This window comes from Heptranchias perlo, chromosome 3, assembly GCF_035084215.1.
Source record: "Heptranchias perlo isolate sHepPer1 chromosome 3, sHepPer1.hap1, whole genome shotgun sequence".
NCBI lineage: Eukaryota > Metazoa > Chordata > Chondrichthyes > Hexanchiformes > Hexanchidae > Heptranchias > Heptranchias perlo.
This window is the reverse complement of record NC_090327.1, coordinates 27,028,561-27,052,464: the sequence shown is the minus strand read 5'-3', so window position 1 is coordinate 27,052,464 and position 23,904 is coordinate 27,028,561. Positions and strand designations below refer to the sequence as shown.

The 23,904-nt window shown below is 44.4% G+C and overlaps 1 protein-coding gene across 1 annotated transcript in view; it reads right to left on the bottom strand.

Annotated features, from left to right (window-relative positions):
• fam135b (family with sequence similarity 135 member B) overlaps window positions 1–23,904 on the bottom strand; it is a 392,147-nt gene that overhangs the window by 146,957 nt on the left and 221,286 nt on the right. Inside the window, exon 5 of the mRNA XM_067978580.1 lies at window positions 333–403. Coding sequence (XP_067834681.1) covers window positions 333–403 — 71 coding nt within the window. The remainder of the gene's footprint in view (window positions 1–332; window positions 404–23,904) is intronic.

Here is a 23,904-nt window from a genome sequence, read left to right as displayed (position 1 = left end):
AATAAGTAGATAGGGCCTTAATTTTAACATCTCATCCAAAAGATGGCACCTCTAACAATGCAGCATTCCCTCAGTACTGCAGTGAATTATCAGCCTAAATTTGTGTGGTCAAGTCCTGGAGCGAGGCAAGAATGCCACCAATGACTTGCTGACACTTATTATTCTGACTGGTTACTGATGGAGAGAAAATAATAATACTGAACAGCCAATGATGTGCTACAGAGAAGGAGCAATGGCCGATGGATGATCCACAATGGAGAATTATTTCATTTAGCACCAATAATTCAACAGAATTCACATTGTTTTTAGTGTAACACAAAGATATTACTCACTGCTGTTCAGACTCAGTGAAATGGAGGTCAAGCTTCAGCTGAAAGTCTACTTCATTCAAAGCCTCTTCCACCTGCAAAATGAGTTATAGGAATAAAAGCGGTTGCTCTCCTCAGCGAAAGAAATATAAAGCTGCCACAATGGTTCAGTTGGTAATCATAGTGTAGAATTAAACCACATGGACCAAAAATCCATGCTCAGTGTTGAGCTAATTGATCTGAGCCCAGTAGTTTTTGAGAATTTTAAAAACAGAACATTTTGAAATTCACAGTAGGTTGATGTTACTCTAAAAAAAGAAAAAGTCAGGTTAACGCTTGGGTGCTTCTTCATCAGAACTCACATTTGAGGTTTTCTTTCAATGAAATTGACTGACCGTTATCCCTCCTAAAGCTATTTAAAATAATTAAATCAGCATACCCTCAATTCAATGAATCCCTTGCCCACCTCTGAGCCTAGGACAGGGACAGATGTGATAGTGAGCCAGTTGTAAATGTAGAATACATGGCTGGTGAGAATCATTGTAGGTGTGTATGTAACGGTTTTAGTTCACAAATTAACCATAATGTGTCTAGGGTTGGATTTCAATGAAACAAACTGGGCCCTGTGAAGTTCGTACAATTATTTTTATCTGCACATTTAATTTCCTTCTAGGAGAAATTATTTTTGATGTGAAAGACAGACTTACAGCAGGCTTCAAAATGCCAGAAAATGAACCAAATACAGTAACAAAAATAGAGGGTGTGTGTGTGTGTGTGTGTGTGTGTGACAAAAATGGAATATTACTGTGCTTAGTTTATGGGCTTTCCCTTTGTATTATGTTTCTTCATTTAAAAATTAGTTAATTTTTAAGAAAGACATCACCCGCACAATGGCTTTGCAATCCGCAATCTGGGAAATTGGCTTCTATTCTTTTGAATGTGTCCGAAGTATATAAGAAAGAACCTAATCAATCCAATACTGTTAATTACAGCAGATGTAAGCATTGGGAAAATATTCACCAAGCACGCCCAAGTGTTTGAAATAATCAACCTACATCGCTGGCTATTAGACAACAATAATTATGACCTGAGGATTGACAATGGTTTTCAGACACCAGAGGGTAAATTTTAACGGGGAGCCGGGAACAGAGCAGGGCGGGGGGGGGGGGCGGGGGGGGTTGTTTCTGGATGGGAAACCCGGAAGTATGGGTTTCCCGGACATCCTTACCATTTTGACAGGTCATTTTCAGGTTGGCAGACTGTAACTAGTGGGATGCCGCAAGGATCAGTGCTTGGCCTCAGCTATTTACAATCTATATTAATAACTTAGATGAAGGGACCGAGTGTAATGTATCCAAGTTTGCTGATGATACAAAGCTAGGTGGGAAAGTAAACTGTGAGGAGAACACAAAGGGGGTGATTTTAAACTCCAAGAACGGCATGTGGGAGTTGAAAATAGTTGTTTTTTTGGATCGCAACTGCAAAATTTTCGGACTTTGCATTCCCAGTGGGAAGCCTGTACTTTTATGCGGCGACATTAAACCCAAAAATAAAGCCAGGTTGCGGTCGCGACCCAAAAAACAACTATTTTTAACTCCTACCCACCCCCAACCCACCAGTTCTTGGGGTTTAAAATCACCCCCAAAGAGTCTGCAAAGGGATATAGACAGGTTAAGTGAATGGGCAAGAAGGTGGCAGATGGAGTATAATGTGGGGAAATGTGAGGTTATTCACTTTGGTAGGAAGAATAGAAAAACAGAATATTTTTTAAATGGTGAGAAACTATCACATGTTAGTATTCAGAAAGATCTGGATGTCCTTGTACTCGAATCACAGAGAGTTAACGTGCAGGTACAGCAAGCAATTAGGAAGGCAAATGGTATGCTGGCCTTTATTGCAAGGGGGTTGGAGTACAAGAGTAAGAACATAAGAACATAAGAACATAAGAAATTGGAGCAGGAGTAGGCCAATCGGCCCCTCGAGCCTGCTCCGCCATTCAATAAGATCATGGCTGATCTGATCCCAACCACAAATCTAAAGAACACAAGTCGGAGCAGGACCCGGCCACATAGCCCCTGGGCCCTCTCCGCCACCCACAGGGCATTGACCGATCCGAACTCAGCTTCATGTCCAATTTCCTGCCCGCTCCCCATAACCCCTAATTCCCTTTACTTCTAGGAAACTGTCTATTTCTGTTTTAAATTTATTTAATGATGTAGCTTCCACAGCTTCCTGGGGCAGCAAATTCCACAGACCTACCACCCTCTGAGTGAAGAAGTTTCTCCTCATCTCAGTTTTGAAAGAGCAGCCCCTTATTCTAAGATTATGCCCCCTAGTTCTAGTTTCACCCATCTTTGGGAACATCCTTACTGCATCCACCCGATCAAGACCCTTCACAATCTTATATGTTTCAATAAGATCGCCTCTCATTCTTCTGAACTCCAATGAGTAGAGTCCCAATCTACTCAACCTCTCCTCATATGTCCGCCCCCTCATCCCCGGGATTAACCGAGTGAACCTTCTTTGTACTGCCTCGAGAGCAAGTATGTCTTTTCTTAAGTATGGAGACCAAAACTGTATGCAGTATTCCAGGTGCGGTCTCACCAATACCTTATATAACTGCAGCAATACCTCCTTGTTTTTATAGCAATTGTAGCAAGGAAGCCTTGCTACAATTGTACAGGGCTTTAGTGAGACCACACCTGGAGTACTGTGTACAGTTTTGTTCTCCTTACCTAAGGAAGGATCTACTTGCCTTAGAGGCGATGCAACGAAGGATCCTAGATTGATTCATGGGGTGAGAGGGTTGTCCTATGAGGAGAGATTGAGTAGAATGGGCCTATACTCTCTGGAGTTTAGAAGAATGGGAGGTGATCTCTTTGAAACATATAAAATTCTTAGAGGGCTTGACAGGGTAGATGCTGAGATGCTGTTCCTCCTGGCTGGAGAGTCTAGAACTACGAGGCATAGTCTCAGGATAAGGGGTGAGCAATTTAGGACTGAGATGAGGAGGAATTTTTTCACTCAGAGGGTGGTGAATCTTTGGAATTCTCTACCCCAGAGGGCCGTGGATGCTGAGCCAATGAGTATATTCAAGGCTGAGATAGACAGATTTCTGGACTCTAAGGGAATCAAGGCATATGGGGATCGGGCAGGAAAGTAGACTTGAGGTTGAACATCAACCATGATCTTACTGAATGGCAGAGCAGGCTCAAGGGGCCGCATGGCCTACTCCTGCTCCTATTTCGTATGATTGTATGTACATTGACGTAAGGCTGTCTTTCAATTTTCTTCAGTAGGTTTCCTGCCTGACAGCCAACCGGATTGACAGGCTGGCTGTCAGCTGGACGGGGGAGAGCAGCCAGGCACCGGAGGCCAGCGGGTAAGTCTTAGATCGGGGGTGGGGGAGGGAAGTCAGTCATGGGGAGGGAGGTCATGGGTGGGCGTCATTGGGGAGGGTCAGTCATCAGGGTGGTTGGAGCTCGAGGGGGAGGTCAGAGATCGTGGCGGGGGGGTCAGGGATCGTTGGGGGGGGGGTCGGAGATCGTGGGGGGAGTCTGAGATCGGGGGAGCGGTCGGAGATCGTGGGGAGGGGTCGGAGATCGTTGGAGGGTCGGGGTCCGTGATCGTGGGGGGGGTTGGAGATCGTGCGTGGGGGGGTTGGAGATTGTGGGGGTTAGTGATCATGGGGTGGCGGGTGGAGATCATGGGGGGGGGGGGGGACGTGAATTGTGGGGAGGGGGTGGGCCGATCGTGTGCGTGGGATCGCAGCAGGTAAAAGCTTGTTGGGCCTGGAGGAAACATTCCTGCTTCTCCTGGCCCACAAGCAGCGCAATAAAGGCACTTATCTGTTGATCCGGGCCTTCTCACCTCCTCTTACACTCGTGAATCAGAAGGCCCGGGAATCCCGGCCCCCAGGAATTAAAAATAAAAAACTTTTTATATTGATGGAGACCCGCAGCCTCCTTAAAAGACTTTACTGACCGATCCGCCTTCTGAGAGCGGATTGGTCACCCACCTCTCATCCCCCCCGCCCCCCGTTAAAACTGGAAGTGGACGGGTTGGAGTCGGGTTTTACTTTTTTTTACAATTTTTACCTTTCCACGTGCCCCCAACCCACCTGTTTGTGGGGTTAAAATTTACCCACAGAGGTGGCCATTGGCATGCCTTTCCATGTGTCATGGAGCGTGCTGTTCATTTTTCCTGTAAATTGCCACTGTCTTGCAGATTAACTTCTCAAAGATGATACTGTATTTCAAAGGGTTTTGGGTATAAGGAACAGGTGCTTTTGATATACTAGTTAGATATAGTTTTATCCGACTGCAAGCTATACAGAGATAAGATGTGATTGTGCATGTAATTCCAAGGAAGACCATAACCAGTCAGGATCAGGCAGCTACTCCCATTCTGAAAAGTATTTGTCTATTGTTTGTTTTAAAGATCTGCAAAGAAGACTATTCAAAGGAGATCAACTGACTCATTGAAGAACAATTTCAAAAGCCTTGTGTTAGTTCGGGCTCGATGGGCCGAATGGCCTCCTTCTGTATTGTAACCATTCTATGAATCTAGTTGGACTGCCCTGCTGTTACTGGTTGCTGCAGCAAATAACTCGGCCTGTGATTAAGTCCATTTGCTAGTTCAGTCTGCTACAAACATGTCTAGTATGACTGATACTAATTATCTTGTGAAGTGACATGGGCACGTAGTGGAAGTCCGTAGTGGAGGTCTATAGTTCTCCAAGGGCATACTAACCCAGAATAAATGCACACAAGGTCTTGCTTCAGTTCACAGGAAGCACATGCTTGCCTATGGGAGCTGAATTTTGGTGCAAGTCAACCTCTAATCAAGTCTGTTTTAATGCTGAAGATGAATGTTACCATTAACATTGCCGGTCACTTTCTACTTTTGCACTTCAGTAATTTAAAAAAAAATCTGGATGGAAAAACTCAAAACTGTTTACATTTGTAATAAGAAACCACTCAAAAGCGAAATTAAAGGGCTCTGGATTGGCACTCTGCTGGCGCGCAAGTAAGTAGACTTGTCATCGATATAATGCACTCTTGACAATTCAGTTACACATATAATGAAACCTCCATCATTCATATTGCGATTCTCAGCCAGAATTTTCACATCATGAAACCTTATAACTACACAATATTTCTTTTGCTATTCATATTTCATCTCCTTGTTGAATAAAATGCATTTTTTTTATTCGTACTGTACCTGACTTTATTTCTGTGCTTCAGGTAATGCTGCACCACACGTTTAAGATCAAATTTAGGGAGCCTTGATTATCTGCTAATTTCAATTATCTACCATGGGCCCCTTCCGTTATGGTGGATATTAGAATTACGCTCCAGGAGGCTACAGTGCAACCTATAAAATTAGTACAGATTTAGAAAAGCCCTATTTTATTTTAACAATAAGGTAATATAAAACAGAATATAAAACTGCTGGAAAAGCTTATAGGTTACACTTTGACATTTAAGCCAGATTTTGCTGCTTCATTAAAGTCATGGCAGAATGCAACTCCACACAGAAGGGCAGAAGTAACCACACAAAGACTACCTCAATATTGAGATTTTCCTCCGTTAGTTTTACAAATCAAATCTTAGCTAAATGGATAAATTCCAGTATGGTAATTAAAACATTCAGATACAAAGGAAGGTGTGAATGCTCCTTCCATAGCCGTAATCATCTTTATACCAGCCAACAGGGTGATTAGTCCTATATGGCGGGAGGGCTTTGTGGGTTCCCACAATCCATATGATGTAGGTGGGGGGAGGGCCATTCACACCCACCAATCACAAGTATGTCAATTCAGAGCCGAAGCTCCAGTCTCTACTTGCTGGCACTGTCTGGAGCAGGGTTCAAGCCCTGGACCCTACTGACTCAGAGTTGGTAATGTTACCACAACAACAACAACATGAATTTATAGCATCTTTAAAGTAGTAAAACGTCCCAAGGCGCTTCACAGGAGCGAGTGATTAGCAAACAAAATTTGACATCAAGCCGCATACGGAGATATTAGGACAGGTTGGTCAAAGAGGTAGGTTTTAAAGAGTGTCTAAAAGGAGGAGAGAGAGGTAGAGAGGCTGAGAAGTTTAGGGAGGGAATTCCTGTGCTTAGGGCCTAGGCAGTTGAAGGCACGGCTGCCAATGTGGAGCGATTAAAATCAGGGAAGCACAAGAGGCAAGAATTGGAGGAGCACAGAGATTTCAGGGAGTTGTAGGGCCAAAAGCTCGCTCGGCTTCCTCTGTGAAACCTTGTACGTTCACTACTGTAGAGGCAAAAATGGAGGCACTGGATTACAAGTGTGTCCCTTCAATATAACAATAGGGGCTAAATCCTACTGGTAAGAACTTATCAGTTTTGGACCTATAGGTGTAGTACTTATCCAAGCAACTTTATAGTTGAGGTCCCACCTGTGAGGCTACTCACCTACAGAGGCTAGTTCCTTAAATCACATCTAATTCATTACATAGAAACCAAACAATCATTACTGCTTCCCTTCCAACTTTTCATTGCCCTTTTTACCAAAGAACATCAGATTCTATATTATTGATTCCAATTAATTTTAAAACACTTGAATTGATTTGTTCTTTTCTCCTTAATGAGAACAGACTGGCCTTTGTGTATCTCATCACTCAATGACCTAGACTACTCAAGAAGCCCTTCTATAAAATCTTATGATTTATGAGGCAATGCCATTATCTCCTCTTATTTCCTCTCCTAACCATTCTTTGATCAGTTTTTGTGCTAATGAAATTGAGGCATTTCAATGTTGTGCTCCGTAAACCTTTCCGACCCTCCATCTCCCTCTCCACATTTAAGAACTCCTTAAAATCCAACTCTTTGAACAAGCTTTTGGTCACCTCTCCTAATATCTCCATTTTTGTCGCATTGCCTCTGTGAAGCACCGTGGAACACTATTCTATGTTAAAGGTGCTATATAAATGTAGGTAATTGTTATTGTGCTCACAAAATTGAGGCATTTCAGTGCTTCATAAATCTTGTGTCAACCGGGATGAAGAAAGTACAATACTCGAGGAAGACTGGGGGGGTTATATTCGATAACCCCCGAAACCGAGCGCGGGCATCGCGGTCCGCGATTAACCCGCGCCTGGTGCTTCTGTCACAGGCAGCATAAGGCATTCGTCCTGCCTGAACACTCACCTTACCTCGGTGGTGGGCAAATTATTAGAAACAATTCTGAGGGACGGTATAAATCGTCATTTAGAAAGGCACGGATTAATCAAGGACAGTCAGCATGGATTTGTTAAGGGAAGGTCATGTCTGACTAACTTGATTGAATTTTTTGAGGAGGTAACAAGATGGGTCAATGAGGGCGGTGCGTCTGATGTAGTCTCCATGGATTTTAGCAAGGCTTTTGGCAAGGTCCTATATGACAGGCTGTTCAGGAAAGTAAAGGCCATAGCATCCAAGGGAAAGTGGCAAGTTGGATCCAGAATTGGCTCAGTGGCAGGAAGTAAAGGTCAATGGGTGTTTTTGTGTCTGGAAGGCTATTTCCAATGGGGTTCCACAGGGTTCAGTACTAGGTCCCTTGCTTTTTATGATATATATTAATGATTTAGACCTAAATCTAAGGGGCATGATTCAGACGTTGCAGACGATACAAAAATTGACCATGTGGTTGATAGTGAGGAGGAAAGCTGTAGACTGCAGGAAGATATCAGTGGACTGGTCAGCTGCGCAGAAAAGTGGCAAATGGAATTCAATCCAAAGAAGTGTGAGTTAATGCATTTGGGGAGGGCAAACAAGGCAAGGAAATACACAATAAATGGAAGGATGCTGAGAGGAGTAGAGGAACAGATGGACCTTGGAGTGCATGTCCACAGATCCCTGAAGGTAGCAGGACAGGTATATAAGGGGATTAAGAAGGCAAGAGGGATACTTTCCTTTATTAGCCGAGGCACAGAATATAAGAGCAGGGAGGTTATGCTCGAGCTGTATAAAACACTAGTCAGGCCACAGCTTGAGTACTGTGTACAGTTCTGGTCACCACATTACAGGACTATGTGATTGCACTAGAGAGGGTACAGAAGAGATTTATGAGGATGTTGCCAGGGCTAGAAAATTTTAGCTATGAGGAAAGATTGGATAGGCTGGGCTTGTTTACCTTGGAACAGAGGAGGCTGAGGGGTGATTTAATTGAGGTGTATAAAATTATGAGGGGCTTTGATAGAGTGGATAGGAAGGAACTATTTCCCTTAGCAGAGGGGTCAGTGACCAGGGGGCATAGATTTAAAGTGATTGGTAGAAAGATTAGAGGGGAGATGAGGAGATTTTTTTTTCACCCAGAGGGTGGTGGGGGTCTGGAACTCACTGCCTGAAGAGTGGTAGAGGCGGAAACCCTAAACTCATTTTAAAAGTTCTCGGATGTGCACTTGAAGTGCTGTACCCTACAGGGCTATGGACCAAGTCCTGGAAAGTGGGATTAAGCTGGATAGCCTTTTTCGGCCGACACAGACACGATGGGCCGAATGGCCTCCTTCTGTGCCGTAACTTTGTATGATTCCATCTCAGCCAAGCATTGAAATCCTGCGTTGATATCACGCTCCACGACATTTTCACTTTCCACCAGCAGGGGGAGCCCACATCTCTTAAATGCAGGCTGTATCTCCGACAGGCAGCCTGCACGGAGACTGAATGGAGATCAGACTTTGCACACTTAAAACACAGATGCAGATCCCGTCCCTATGTTTACAAATTGCTGAGTTACATTAATGTAAAGAATCTTACAACACCAGGTTATAGTCCAACAATTTTATTTGAAAATCACAAGCTTTCGGAGATTATCTCCTTCGTCAGGTGAGTGACAAAGGAGATAATCTCCGAAAGCTTGTGATTTTCAAATAAAATTGTTGGACTATAACCTGGTGTTGTAAGATTCTTTACATTTGTCAACCCCAGTCCATCACCGGCATCTCCACATCAGAGTTACATTAAAACATTGAATAAAGGTTATGCATCACTTAAGTCCCACATCATCCAACCTGCATGTCAGACCTCACCAATCTGCCGGTCTGAGTTGGTACCAGGCCTGCGAGACAGCATGCACCAAGGTTCTCTGCTGGTGCACTAGAGGCCTTGGTGCAAGAGGTGGACAGAAGGAGGGGCATTATATATCCACAGGTGGGGGGGCGGGGAGGGTGGTGGTAAGAGGCCCTCCAGACATATGCTCAATAGGCAGTGGGAGGCAGTAGGGGACGCAGTCAATGCAGGCGCAATGCACCACGAACATGGATGCAGTGCAGGAAGAAGTTCAATGCTTTGACACGAATGGTCAAGGTGAGAGGCCAACTGTCAAGTTGCTCCAAGCACTACACCCCCCATTCACCTACATACCAACAAACTCTTTCCATCAGTACTCAACTCTTCCAATCAGATGCTTCCTCTCACCCTCACACATTACCACTATTGCAAGCCGCCCACCTACAACTCACAGACCACACCCACTGGCAGCTATTCAACCATGACAGACACATCATCCAGACACAGGTCCCGCTTTCTTGCAGGAGAAGGAGGCGCATAACTGGAGGCAGCAAGTGGCAGTGGCATTTAGCCCCTAGAGCCTGTTCCGCCCTTCAATGAGATCATCATTGATCTGTGACCTAACTCAGAAGCCTTCGCCCCATATCCCTTAATACCCATGGTTCACAGAAATCCATGAATCTCAGGTTTAACTTTCATAATTGAGCTAGCATCAACTGCCGTTTGCAGAAGATCGTTCCAAACTTCTCCTACTCTTTGCATGTAGAAGCATTTCCTAACTTCACTCCTGCAAGTCCTGGCTCTAAATGTTAGGCTATGTCCCCTTGTCCTAGTATTCAAGTATAGGAGACCTCCAATAACAGTTACAAATGCATCAACAGCCAGAAACAATAATCCAGCAACTAGCCTATAAATCTTGCATGGTCCCTTTAAATAGCGCTGGTGGGGAGTCTTCCAGGAACTCTAAGACATGTTTAGCTAGTCGTGGTTAAGTGCCAAAATGGTGTCTATCACTTTAAATCAGCGTTGCACACTGATTGTATCCATTTTCTCCCTACTTTACATGTTCATTATCTGCACATGCACTAAACCCTTTACCAAGATGGCATCCGGCACATATCATGCTAGAAGCGTGCATGCACATACCAGACGCCATCTTGGACATTCAGGAGGCCGCGTAGCACCGAAACAATGGGTGCTACAAAGCCCAATTTAGCGCTCAATATCTTGCTCCCCAGCAAGAAAATCTCCCATTGGTTGAGCATGCCTCGGCCTAAAAGATGAACATCTTGCAGGATTCCTTTGATACACTTTTGAAGTGTAATCACTGTTGCAATGTAGGGAAACCACGCAGCCAATTTGGACACAGCATGATCCCATAAACGTTAATGAAATAAATGACCAGATAATCTGTTTTTTGTGGTGTTGGTTGAGGGATACATGGAGAACCCCTCTGCTGTTCTTCAAAAAGTGCCATATGATCTTTCATGTCCACCTGAAAGTTCACACCTCCAACAATCAAGTTGCTGGAGTGGGGCTTGAACCCATGACCTCTTGACTCAGATGCGAGAGTACTACCACTGAGGTACCTGAAGACAGATAATAACTCTGCAAATACTGGCACAATCACTCATGGAATACAATCCAGATGAATGTAATTTGTGAAAACCATTCTACTGAATGAGCAGTAATTCAAGAACATTGATTCTAATTAATAGTATAAAATAACAAATAATGCTTGCACTGATATAATGCCATTCATGTCAAAATTATCTCAAAGCTATTTTACACAAAGGATTACTTTTTGAAGACTGCAATTAGAATCACGTGAAATTAAAACCCATTTATTGCACTGTTTCAGCTTGTTTGTGTTTGCAGTCAGCTATGTCACTACTGCAAATGTCAAAAGTAATTATATTGCTAAAGACAAAATTCGGATTCCTCTGTTGTCATGCTTAAATGTGCATAGATGTGCTAATAACATAGCTGCTGGGCTAACCAGAGAATACAGTTCAATATAACTAAGTTTTCATGGTAGATAGGAATTTCCTGATAGGAGGAACACTGCGTGTCATGTTTGGGAGTTTATCTCAGAGGGTGGGAAATAAAAACATAAAAAAGCATTGGAGACAACAAGATTAGTTGCTTTATAATTCCCAGTACTTTCTCAGACCTAACAAAAAAAGCCTACAAGGGCCTTTACGCCACCCAGTGAATTTTCTGAGAGGAAGCTTTGTATAAACGCTCCCTAATTCCCGAATATTACTGGCTTCTCTCATTTCTCATTATTTGACACTGGCCAGCTGCTCTGGAGACAAAATTCTCTCCTTGTTGCTGCAACACAGGAACCACTGTATCTCATGGAATATTTGATCATTTCAGCCTATATTTATCCCTATAACTACTATTCCAATTTCAAGTCAAATGCTTCTTCAGCATCTTGTGTAAGTAGTTGATCAACAGTCTTAAATATTTTTGTAGTCCAACATGACTACAAGTCGTTCAAACATGTAGCATGACTGCAGACACAGAGATTTTTGTGGCCTATACACTTTCATGGGCACAGTACTTGCCCAGTGAATATTTCTCATGTGGTATTCATGAAAAACCGTTGGTTAGACAGCTGCAAGAAATGCATGAGGGGGGAAGAGTGCAACCTGCATCTGCTGAATAAACATTTTTCCTTATGAGTATTGAACAGAGTTTCCAAACCAGGCTTTTAATGGAATTACCAGTGCTGGTATCCCTTGCTTGAGTGCGATATTCACCTCGGGGGAAAAATAAACTGTGAGCGTATATAATCCTTGAACATTGTCATTTGTACAGTCTGATTCACCATGATGTTCATGGAGTGGGGGGGGGGGGGCAGCGATAGGAAAGAGAGCAGTAGAGATTGTTGTGACTAATGGATTTAATTTGACGACTGAAATGCTGCAGAAAGTCCAAGGCCCAGAGTATATGGTTGACCATCTAGTCCTCTGTGGGTACTGAGCTACATTTTCTGCTTTCTGAACATCCAGGCTTGCATCAGAAGATTCTTTTTTAAAAAAAAACTATTTCCTGTAAATTTCAGCGAGAACGCAATATTCAGTATGGCCTTTTCTTTTGTTCAGCTGGGTGCTGCTTCAAGCAAAAAAAGAACGAACTTGCATTTATATAACGCCGTTCATGTCCTCGGGATGTTCCAGGGCCCTTTACGGCCAGTGGGGTACTTTTGGGGTGTAGTCACTGTTGTGGTGTGGGAGACGCTGCAGCCAATTTGCACACTGCAATGACCCACAAACAGCAATGAGATATATGAGCAGATCATCTGTTTTTCTTAGTGATGTTGACAGGACACTGGGGAGAGCTCCCCTGCTCTTCTTCGAAAAGTGGTGCAGTGGGATCTTTTACATCCACCGGAGAGGGCAGATGGGGCCTCGGTTTGGTGTCTCGTCCGGGGGGCGGCACCTCTGACAGTGCAGCGCTCCCTCAGTACTGCGCTGGACTGTCGGCCTGGATTTTGTGCTCGGATCTCTGGAGTGGGGTTTGAACCCACACCTTCTAACTCCTCGGAGGTGAGTGCTACCCACTGATCCATGGCTGACAACATTATCATTTTTAACATTCTCCAAGTCAAGCTACTAAGAAATACATACAGGTAGTGATTCCGTTTGCCTGCTATAGACTGCAAACTTTCATCCATAGGGATGCATCCACTTGCCTAAACCCAGAGAGATTACATGCAGGTTGGCTAAGCCCAGGTTTAATAAACACAGATATTGCTGGAATTCAACCAGCTAAAACCCTGCAGCTTACCTTGGCATTGGTAATTTTACTGCTACTTGTCTGGCTAGAAGCACCCAACCTTTTGGATTGAAAGATTATGTTAAGGCCTTGGAGAGGATGCAGAAGTGATTTAATAGTATGGTACCAGGGATGAGCGACTTAAGTTCTGTGGAGAGACTGGAGAAGCTAGGATTGTTCTCCTTAGAGCATAGAAGGTTAAGGGGAGACTTAATAGAGGGTTTTTGATAGAGAAAATAAGGAGAAACTGTTTCCACTGGTAGGAGGGTCAGTAACTAGAGGACACAGATTTAAGGTAATTGGCAAAAGAATGAGTGGGGAGATGAGAATTTTTTTTTATGCAGCGCGTTATGATCAGGAATGCACTGCCTGAAGCAGATTCAGTAGTAACTTTCAAAAGGGAATTGGATAGATACTTGAAAAGGAAAATTTGCGGGGCTATGGGGAAAGAGCAGGAAGTGGGACTAATTGGATAGCTCTTTCAAAGAGCCGGCACAGGCACGATGGGCCGAATGGCCTCCTTCTGTGCTGTATGAATCTATGAATCTATGAATTAAGGTAACTCAATTGATGACACACTGGCAATGGTAGAATCACATTAGTCACAACATAAAGCGTTAGGATGCAGGATCGCACTCACTATTCTCCATGTGGTAAGTTATCAATCTCAACTGTACCAATATGGGGAGGGGCAGATCTTACTCGAGTCTAGCAGCCAGTCATAAAATGGCACAGGCCTGGCAACAAATTACCTTTCTCGCCATTTCCTCGACCAAACATCATTCATCCCACAGGTATAATAGAAAGAGAATAAAATAAAATACTTCATTGTATGCGTAGAAATAGAATCACATCATTGGTGCTAACAAATCCTGCTTAAGGACGCAGTGCTCTTTATCCCATTATTCCACCAGAAATTTCAGGGGGGAAATTTTAACCCCCCACAATGGGCGGGTTAGTGGCAGGTGCGTAGGTTAAAATATCAAAAATAGGAAATCCGACCCCAACACGCCAACTTCCGGTTTTAATGGAGGCGGGTTTGGATGCAGAAGCATAACCCGCTTATGAGGGGTGGGTCTGTTATTATAATATGTTAATGAGGGTATTTCTCTGAAATTTTGACAGCAATTTGAAATTAACACCTCCAGCACAGATCTCGGCAGTAAAATGGAGACGAGATTGAGCGGCACTTCATGGTGATGGTTAAAGGGCAGCTGGCCCAATGTGAATAAAGGCTGATTGCTCACAGCTGCTTTCTCAGTTGTCTCTGGTAAACAGTTTGCTGAGAGTTCTTGTGTGACGGAAGTATTGGTAAAGTTTGGAGGTGTTCACACGGAGAACATCAGGATGGGTTGCGCCATGGCTGCTTTAGATTGGACCTCGGATGAGGTAAATAACTGGCATCCACAGCAGCAAGGTCGTGCTGTTGTGGGAGCAATAGGGAGGTGGAGCAACACGGAGGTGGAGCAACAAAGAAGGGGAGCAACAGAGAGCAGAGCAACAGAGAAGGAAGAGGGGTGGACCACAGAGAGGAGAGCAACAGAGGTGGACCACAGAGAGCTGGACCATGGAGAGGTGGACCACAGAGAGGCCGAGTTCGCAGGAGGCACTACCCACCTAACAGGGTGTAGAGACAGAGATTCACCTTCCTTGACCTCTCTGAAATGCAGTGCTTCCGGAGGCTCAGATTGACACGTCAGGTGGTTGCAGACATCTGCAGCCTCCAAGAAGAAGAGCTGCTCCCTAATGGACCTGGTGGCCACGCATTATCAATCACTGTGAAAGTCACTACTGCCCTCAATTTTTTTGCCTCTGGCTCCTTCCAGAGCACTGCAGGAAACATATCGAGGGTCTCCCAGTTGGCTGCACATAAATGCATAAGGCAGGTGATGGACTGATTGTTTACAAAGGCAGGGGTTTACGTCAACTTCTCCTGCGAAGACAATAGCCAGAATGAGCGGGCACTCGGATTTGCGTCTCTGGCTGGCTTCCCTGAGGTACAGGATGCCATCGATTGCACACATGTAGCAAAATGAGGACCACCATGAGGTTAACCAGGAGTATTCATCAGCCACAAGGGATTTCATTCCACCAATGTGCAGTTGGTGTGAAACCACAAGAAAAGAATCATGTAGGTCTGCGCCAGATTCCCTGGATGCTTTCATCATGTGCCAGTCCAAGATCCTCAACCTATTTGTATCTGGAAGCAGACTTAAGCAGTGGCTATTAGGAGACAAAGGATACCCCATCAAACTTGGCTGACGACACCTGTAACAAACTCAATCAATGAAGCCTAAGAGCAGTCATATGACCACCAGATGTGTCATCAAGCAAGCCATTGGCATGCTCAAGATGTGCTTCAGATGCCTGGACAGGTCTGGAGGTGCTCTTCAGTACTCGCCAGCCAGGATCTCTAGAAAAATTGTGGTGTGCTGCGTTCTGCACAACACTGTGCAGCAGCGAGGGTTAGAGCTGGAGGAGGAACAAGGCGCTCATCACTTACCGTTTGATGACGATTCCAGTGAAGAGGAGGAGGAGGACGAGGAGAATGATGACGAGGAGGAGAATGAGGAGGAGGAGGAAGATGAAGGTAGCACACACAACGCCAGACTGGCCGTTCACATTGCTGCTCGGGACGCCAGGGGTGCCCTAATAGTTCGAAGGTTCAGTTAATCACTCACACGGACCAAAGTAACTATCACATGCACGGTCCCCACCCTCCCCACCCCCACTCACACAAAGCAGTCCAGTAACCAACCATCTATCCATTGCCTACCCACAATTGGTCCCATCAATACATATCCTCACATTCAACACCAAGCATCTGACAAGGCAAGTTGTCACTTGGCAGGCAAGATTGGCCAACACAGGGAAGTGGTACAAATTAACATATTTTATGTGAGCTAATAACAAAAGGAAACTTAATAACATAACATTTTCACATACACTCATGTGCATACACTTGCTGAATTATATTTTTTTTGTTCTTTCTTCTTTTGCTTTTCTTAAAGCACATGGGATTGGGGTAATATACTGGCATGGATTGAAAATTGATTAACAGACAGGAAACAGAGAGTAGGAATAAATGGGTCTTTTCCAGGGTGGCAGGCAGTGACTAGTGGGGTACCACAGGGATCAGTGCTTGGGCCCCATCTATTCACAATATATATCAATGATTTGGATGAGGGAAGTAAATGTAATATTTCCAAGTTTGCTGATGAAACAAAACTAGGTGGGATTGTGAGTTGTGAGGAGGGTGCAAAGAGGCTTCAAGGCGATATAGACAAGTTGAGTGAGTGGGCAAATACATGGCAGATGCAGTATAATGTGGCTAAATGTGAAGTTATCCACTTTGGAAGGAAAAACAGAAAGGCAAAGTATTATTTAAATGGTGATAGATTGGGAAATGTTGATGTACAAATGGATCTGGGTGTCCTTGTACACGAGTCACTGAAAGCAAACATGCAGGTGCAGCAAGCAGTTAGGAAGGCAAATGGTACGTTGGCCTTCATTGCAAGAGGATTTGAGTACAGGAGCAAGGATGTCTTACTGCAGTTATACAGGGGCCTTGGTGAGACCACACCTGGAGTATTGTGTGCAGTTTTGGTCTCCTTACCCAAGAAAGGATATACTTGCCATAGAGGGAGTGCAGCGAAGGTTCACCAGACTGATTCCTGGGATGGCAGGACTGTCGTATGAGGAGAGATTGGGTCAACTCGGCCTTTATTCACTCGAGTTTAGGAGAATGAGAGGGGATCTCATTGAAACATATAAAATTCTGACAGGGCTAGACAGACTGGATGCAGGGAGGATGTTTCCCCTGGCTAGGGGGTCCAGAACGAGGGGTCACAGTCTCAGGATGCGGGGTAGGACATTTAGGACTGAGATGAGGAGAAATTTCTTCACTCAGAGGGTGGTGAACCTGTGGAATTCTCTACCACAGAAGGCTGTGGAGGCCAAGTCACTGAATATATTTAAGAAGGAGCTAGATAGATTTCTAGATACAAAAGGCATCAAGGGGTATGGGGAGAAAGCGGGAATATGGTATTGAGATAGAGGATCAGCCATGATCATATTGAATGGCGGAGCAGGCTCGAAGGGCCGAATGGCCTACTCGTGCTCCTATTTTCTATGATTCTATGTTTTTTCTTTGGCTACTGCACTTATGTGATGCAACCCTTGTGGCTTCACCAGAGGTAGAGGTAGATTGCTCAGATCCCTGCTCTGACTGCTGAGATGCTCTTGGCCGATGACCTCTGGGTGTTGGATCTCGTGAGGGCCCCGCCAAAGACTATTTCACCTGCACCTGTGCAGGGGCAGACTTGTTCATCGGGAACGGAGGCAGCATTGTGGGTACTGGTTGGGGGGGGAATGGGTGAAATGTGTGAGCCCTTTGAATGGAGTCCTCACTTCCATGTGCCCCTTCGCCATCATCCCTCTTCTGGGCCAGCAGCACATCACTCCTACCTCTCTGCGGGGAAGCAACTTGGTGCAAATCAGTGATGCCTTGTAAGGCCACAGATAAGAGGTACCTGTCATCCTGTTTAAGACGGCAGAAATGCTGGCATCCAAAGTCTGTACGGTGATGGTCAAGGCCTGCTTGGACTGGTTCAATAGGTGTGACTGAAGTTCCAAGGAGAAGGCCAGTCTCTCCATGGAAGATATTCTCGCAATTACCTGCGACATCAATCCACAAATGTTTGAGCTGGCCTCCTCCATCCTCTCTGCTATTTTGGAGCGTGTGCATAGCATGTCTGCCAGTACCCCGCAAATTTGCTGCTGTCCTTCTATTATTCTCCTTTTCATCAATGGCCCACGGGGTTCAGCGTCTATGTACAGCTGAGCAGAGCTTGGAGGGAAGTGTGCCCCCCAACGTCGACTCTCCACAGCTGTCCCTGCCACCAGTGTCTGCTCGTGCTCACTTGTGAACTGTGACTCACCAGGTGAAAACCCAACTAGCTGTCTAACAGGACCCCTTGAAGTGCGAATATATGCTTTAGTACTGTTAGTATGTCCTGTGACGGTGCACCCTCAGAAGGAATCAGACCCATTGAGGAAACATAGTCAGGAAAGTCCATGGACTGCTGCTGTACGCATGAAGGCCCTGGAGGAGAGGAGACGGGTATGAATTAGTACTAGCAATGTAACAATGTTGCAACACAGCATAATCACGCTTAACATATTTCACTTGTTGCTGAAATCAAGTCAACATGATTTAGTCTTGTATGAGATGTGGGTCAGAGATATTGAATTCTGTCTCCAGGCAACTGCAAAGTCCCAGCCTCTCCATTTCCGATGGTCAGGGACGCAGATATGCCACGGATATATAAAAATAAATTTAAAACAGAAATAGACAGTTTCCTAGAAGTAAAGGGAATTAGGGGTTACAGGGAGCGGGCAGGAAATTGGACATGAATTTAGATTTGAGGTTAGGATCAGATCAGCCATGATCTTATTGAATGGCGGAGCAGGCTCGAGGGGCCGATTGGCCTACTCCTGCTCCTATTTGTATGTTCTTATCTCCATGACCTCTTCCTCTGCAGTTGTCAGGGGCACTATCTGTGGTGGGCCACCACCAGTCCTCTCCCTCTCCCTTATATTTTGTGCTCTCTTCTCCTGCAATGGGAGAAAGAACAGATCTATGAGTGAATGGAAGGCATGTGTTCAACCGATGAATGCAGTGCATTCGGTGAATGTGACTGTCAGGCAGATGCATCACAATGCATAAGAATTGGACTGAGTGGCAGTCGTAGATGGATAACTGGGGAGGTGAGGAAAGTAAACAATGGATACTGTTGAAACTGAAGTTGGTGTGAGGAGTGATGTGATGGAGTATGCTGAACAAGACAGAGTGAGAGGGGGGATGGTGTGCACTACAGAATGTAGGCGAATCTGCAACGGGATTCACCTTTCCTGACCTGGTTAGGTCATTAAAGCGCTTCCTGCACTGGGTCCATGAACGGGTCACAATGCTCCTACTGCTAACCTCCTCAGCCATCTCCAACCACGCCTTCTTGGTGATAGCAACAGGTTTCTTCCTACACCTCACTGCAGCCAGCAGTACATTAAGTGATGCGTCGTTAAATTGGGACGCAGCCCTTGACCGTCCTGAGTCCATCTTTAAATTTCACCTTCTCTTTGCAAGAATTTCTAACTCCTCCAAATTCCATCTGTGAATTGGCCCTTTAAATAGTTGAGTTGAGATTGTGTCACGTGGGTGTGCATCAGCCCCCTGTCGCACACTGGAAACGCGAAATTCGGAAGTAAAATTATAATTAGGTAGCCATGTTGAAATCGGACATTCCAATGTGCCGAAACTTCTCCCGGATTTTGTGCCCGCTATCGCCCCCCCCACTCAGAACTCACCTCTGGGTTATTATCGAGCCCCAGGTGTCTGTGGGCATTAGATGAGGATAGAATTAGGGTCAGTTTTGCCTGCAAGCAATCACTGTCTAGGCTCACATATCCAGAAGGGTCAGTTGAGTGAGATACCTGATGAGATACGGTGCCGGTACAACCCTATCCTGTTGGGACCATTTACCTGCACCTGGGCGCCAGGCAAGCAGAGAGCACCTCCATCTGCAATGGCCTGAACCTGCCTGTCTTTCTATGTTCAGGTCATTTACATCGGCTGCACATTCTCTCAGCATAAAAATACCCCTAGCGGGGCACTAGTGCAAGGGAAATCCACTCCTGCTGCAAGTCCGAGAGGCAGCCAGCAGGTCTGCAAGGCTGACCCACATCCCTGGAGGACTAAAAGGAACTTACTTTGGGTCCTGCGTGTTCGCTGTCTGCCTCTCTCCAATTGGAAAGGGTCTGAGCACAGTGCCTGAGGCCCACTTCAAAATGGATGCCTCACTGGCCATCAAAGAGGAAAATGAGGTAGAAGGACTGAGAATGCCCACCTCATTAACATGGTTTCCCTTAGTCTGCACCTGTTGGGAATGCATCTGAAAAATTCCAGGATGCCACAAATGGGGAGCACGGGAAAATCAGTCCCAGTGCCTTAAAAGACAAAACTGGTGGAAAAAATGTTTCTTCCCAAAATGGTCAAATCTCAAGCAAATGGGCTTGATGTATCAATGAAGTACAAGTTGCAAGGTGACTCAAAACTATTAACAGCAAGGAAGGGGCTAAGTGCTGATATTTCTCAACTACAATTGGCACCGTGTTGCTTGTGTAACTTTCCAATGAGGCACTGTCTCCTACTATCGCCACAACACAGTGACTAATGACAAATACTAATTGCCTGTGTTCTCAGAAGCAATACTGTACTATATCACATATACTTAACTTGTTGCCAAAAATGTGTCATCCTCCATGATAAAAACTGCCCTTGCAAAAAAACACGAGTTAATTATCACAACAGTCAGGAAGATTCAGAACAGCATTAACAAAATACCAATTAAATCTGTAATTTTCTATAAATTATAAAATGTTGCTCAGAATAGAAAATGGAAATGGAACAATATAGCTTTGGATATCCAATTAGAGAAAGTCAAAATCATCCTAATGCAAGGGCTGATTGCAAACATTTCTGCATTATCCTGTCACCATTTGTCAATTGATGTTACTGAATGATCTGAAGAACATTCAGTGATCCAGTTGATTTATGATTATGACTCTCCTCATCCATAAGCGTGGAGTGGGGGGAAAAGAAGATGATTTTATCACATTGATCAAATTAGTGCTCAGTGCATTTTTTTTTCACATAATGTCCATGGTGATGGCCAGACAGTCTCCTTTGCAGTTCCCATAGTGATAGAAAATCAAAAGTTGTGTCCAAAAGGTGGCACTGCACTTTCGGGTAAGGCCTAAGTCTGAAACTCATCTGAAAAGTATCCATTTCAACAATCATGTCAGCTACCAGGAAATTACATGCAAACTGAACATCTTTTATGTTTTAATTATTAAGATTTTTTGGAATTATTTTGGAAGCAACCATAGGTACAGCAATGATCTCAGCACGTGTGCTTAGTAAAATGGGATGAACCAAGATGATGAGGCTCTGTTAACAAAGACCTGGGTGATGTTTTAGGTAAAATACTGTTGTTTTTGCATTTTTTTAAATCCAATTGTGAATCTGGATTAGATATGTGAGAGAAGATCCTCCCCTATGGATATAAATTTTCCAAGCCATGAATACAGGCCTTAAGTGAAAGAAGTCTAAGTAGACTCAAGTTGCTATAGACTCTCGATTCCACAATATAAAACTGTCCTACGCAATTCAGTTAACTGAACTGAAGGTTAGAATGGACATTTGGGAATCTGACTGGGACCAATTAAGATGGGTCAAGGTGATGGGTGGGTGGAAGCTCAAGTTCAAAGAAGTGGGAAAGAAAGGCAACTATGTCACCAGTTATTCTTCTATTTTAGATAAATCTCCAATTAGCTCAATGCAAAGGTTTGGCCCTTTCAGCGCATCCTTCTGTAGAAACCGTGGACCCACCATCTTGACCTTTCACTACCACTTGAATAATTCCAGAGTTTTTGCCTTCTGCCCAGATATTGACCACTCTTTGTGTGAACATATTTTTCTTGACATCAGTCCTGAACTTGCAATTTACTAGTTTGTACTCAGGTTCCCTTGTCCTACAGTCATGGATTAACTTGAAATAATGATCTGGATTAATCTTTACTATTCCAGTTTTTTTTATTTGTTCACGGGATGTGGGCATCGCTGGCAAGGCCGGTATTTATTGCCCATCCCTAATAAGTTAGTATCTTATAAACTGCGAGAAGGTTCCCAATCATTCACCTCCTTTTAAGTCTGCAAAATCCATGTTCTTTTTAACCTTTCTTCCTAAGTCTGTCCTCTGACATTCGGTATCAGCCTCTTGGTCCTTCTTTGCACTACTAGACGTTTCACTTTTCTACTGAAAACTCACTCAACATGTGATAAAAAAAATTGCTTTCCAAGAAAAATGGCTCATTTCCTTCATTCTTAAAGCAGACAAAAGTATAAAGTTCATCATGAACACTGGCCTCTGATTACCTTCCTAAAATCACAGTTATTAGCATTATATTAGCTAATATAATTTTTAAATGCCATTTAAATTGATCAATAATAATGTTATTCAAAGGGTTAGTATTAGTCACAAGGCATTTATCAATGACCGACTAGAAGATGGCACTCCTATTACACTAAAATAACTGCAACAAAGTCCAGAATGGTAGGGTAGTACATTACTTTTCCAAGGTGAATACCACAGAGCAACTGGTTGCAAGTTCACGCCCATGTGTCCCATATAGAATTACATAGAATGTACAGCACAGAAACAGGCCATTCGGCCCAACAGGTCCATGCTGGTGTTTATGCTCCACACAAGCCTCCTCCCTCCCTACTTCATCTAACCCTATCAGCATATCCTTCTATTCCTTTCTCCCCTTAAATGCATCTATACTAGTCGCCTCAACTACTCCTTGTGGTAACGGCTCCACATTCTAACCATTCTCTGGGTAAAGAAGTTTCTCCTAGCGAATGCGCAATGTTTGCTGTGAGAAAACACAAGCAAAAACCCATGCTAGGTACTGCCTCAATGGGAGGGAAGGAAAATAACCATGAGAGCAATTTACAATGTGATTGATGACTATATTTAATGAAAGATGTCTCCTCTGAGGCTCTATCCTACCAGTGGCTTGAAAGGATTAACTGTGGAAACAAAGGAGGCTGCAAGGCACCAATAAACAAGCAGGTTATTTTTCTCTTTACAATCTTTAGGATTATGAGATGATTCAGTAGAATATAATTTCCCTTTAATATAAATGCAAATCTGAAATGTTACCAATTAATTAAAATGGATATGAGTATGTCCTTGCAAACTATCGCCCTATCTCCAACCTCCCTTTCCTCTCCAAAGTCCTTGAACATGTTGTCGGCTCTCAAATCAGTGCCCATTTTTTCCACAACACCATGTTTGAATCCTTCCAATCAGGTTTTTGCCCCTGCCACAGTACTGAAATGGCTCTTATCAAAGACACAAATGACATCCTATGTGACTGTGACCATGGTAAACAATCCCGCCTCATTCTTCTCAACCTGTCGGCAACCTGTGACACAGTTGACCACACCATCCTCCTCCAAGGCCTCTCCTCCGTCGTCCAGCTGGGTGGAACTGCGTTTGCCCAATTCCATTCTTATCTATCCAGTCATAGCCAGAGAATCACCTGCAATGGCTTCTCTTCCCACTCCCACACCATTACCTCTGGAGTCCCCCAAGGATCTATCCCTGACCCCCTCCTATTTCTCATCCACATGCTGCTCCTCAGCAACACCATCCGAAAACAGGTCAGATTCCACACGTACGCTGACGACACCCAGCTTTCATTTGTCACACTGTTTGTCAGACTGGATGAGCAAAAATTTCCTCCAACTAAATATTAGGGAAACCGAAGCCATTGTCTTTGGTCCCCACCACAAACTCTGTTCCCTAGCCACCGACTCCATCCCTCGCCCTGGCCACTGTCTAAGGCTGAACCAAACCATTGGTGTCTTATTTGACCCTGAGATGAGCTTTCGACCACATAACCGCTCCACCACCAAGACCACTTACTTCCACCTCCGCAACATCGCCTGTCTCCGCCCCTGCCTCAGCTCATCTGCTGCTAAGGCCCTCATCCATGTCTTTGTTACCTCCAGACTGAGCTATTCCAATGCTCTCCTGGATGGCCTCCAACTTCCACCCTCCATAAACTTGAGTTCATCCAAAACTCTGCTGCCCGTATCCTAACTCGCACCATGTCCCTTTCTCCCATCACCCCTGTGCTCGCTGAGCTACATTGGCTCCCAGTCCGG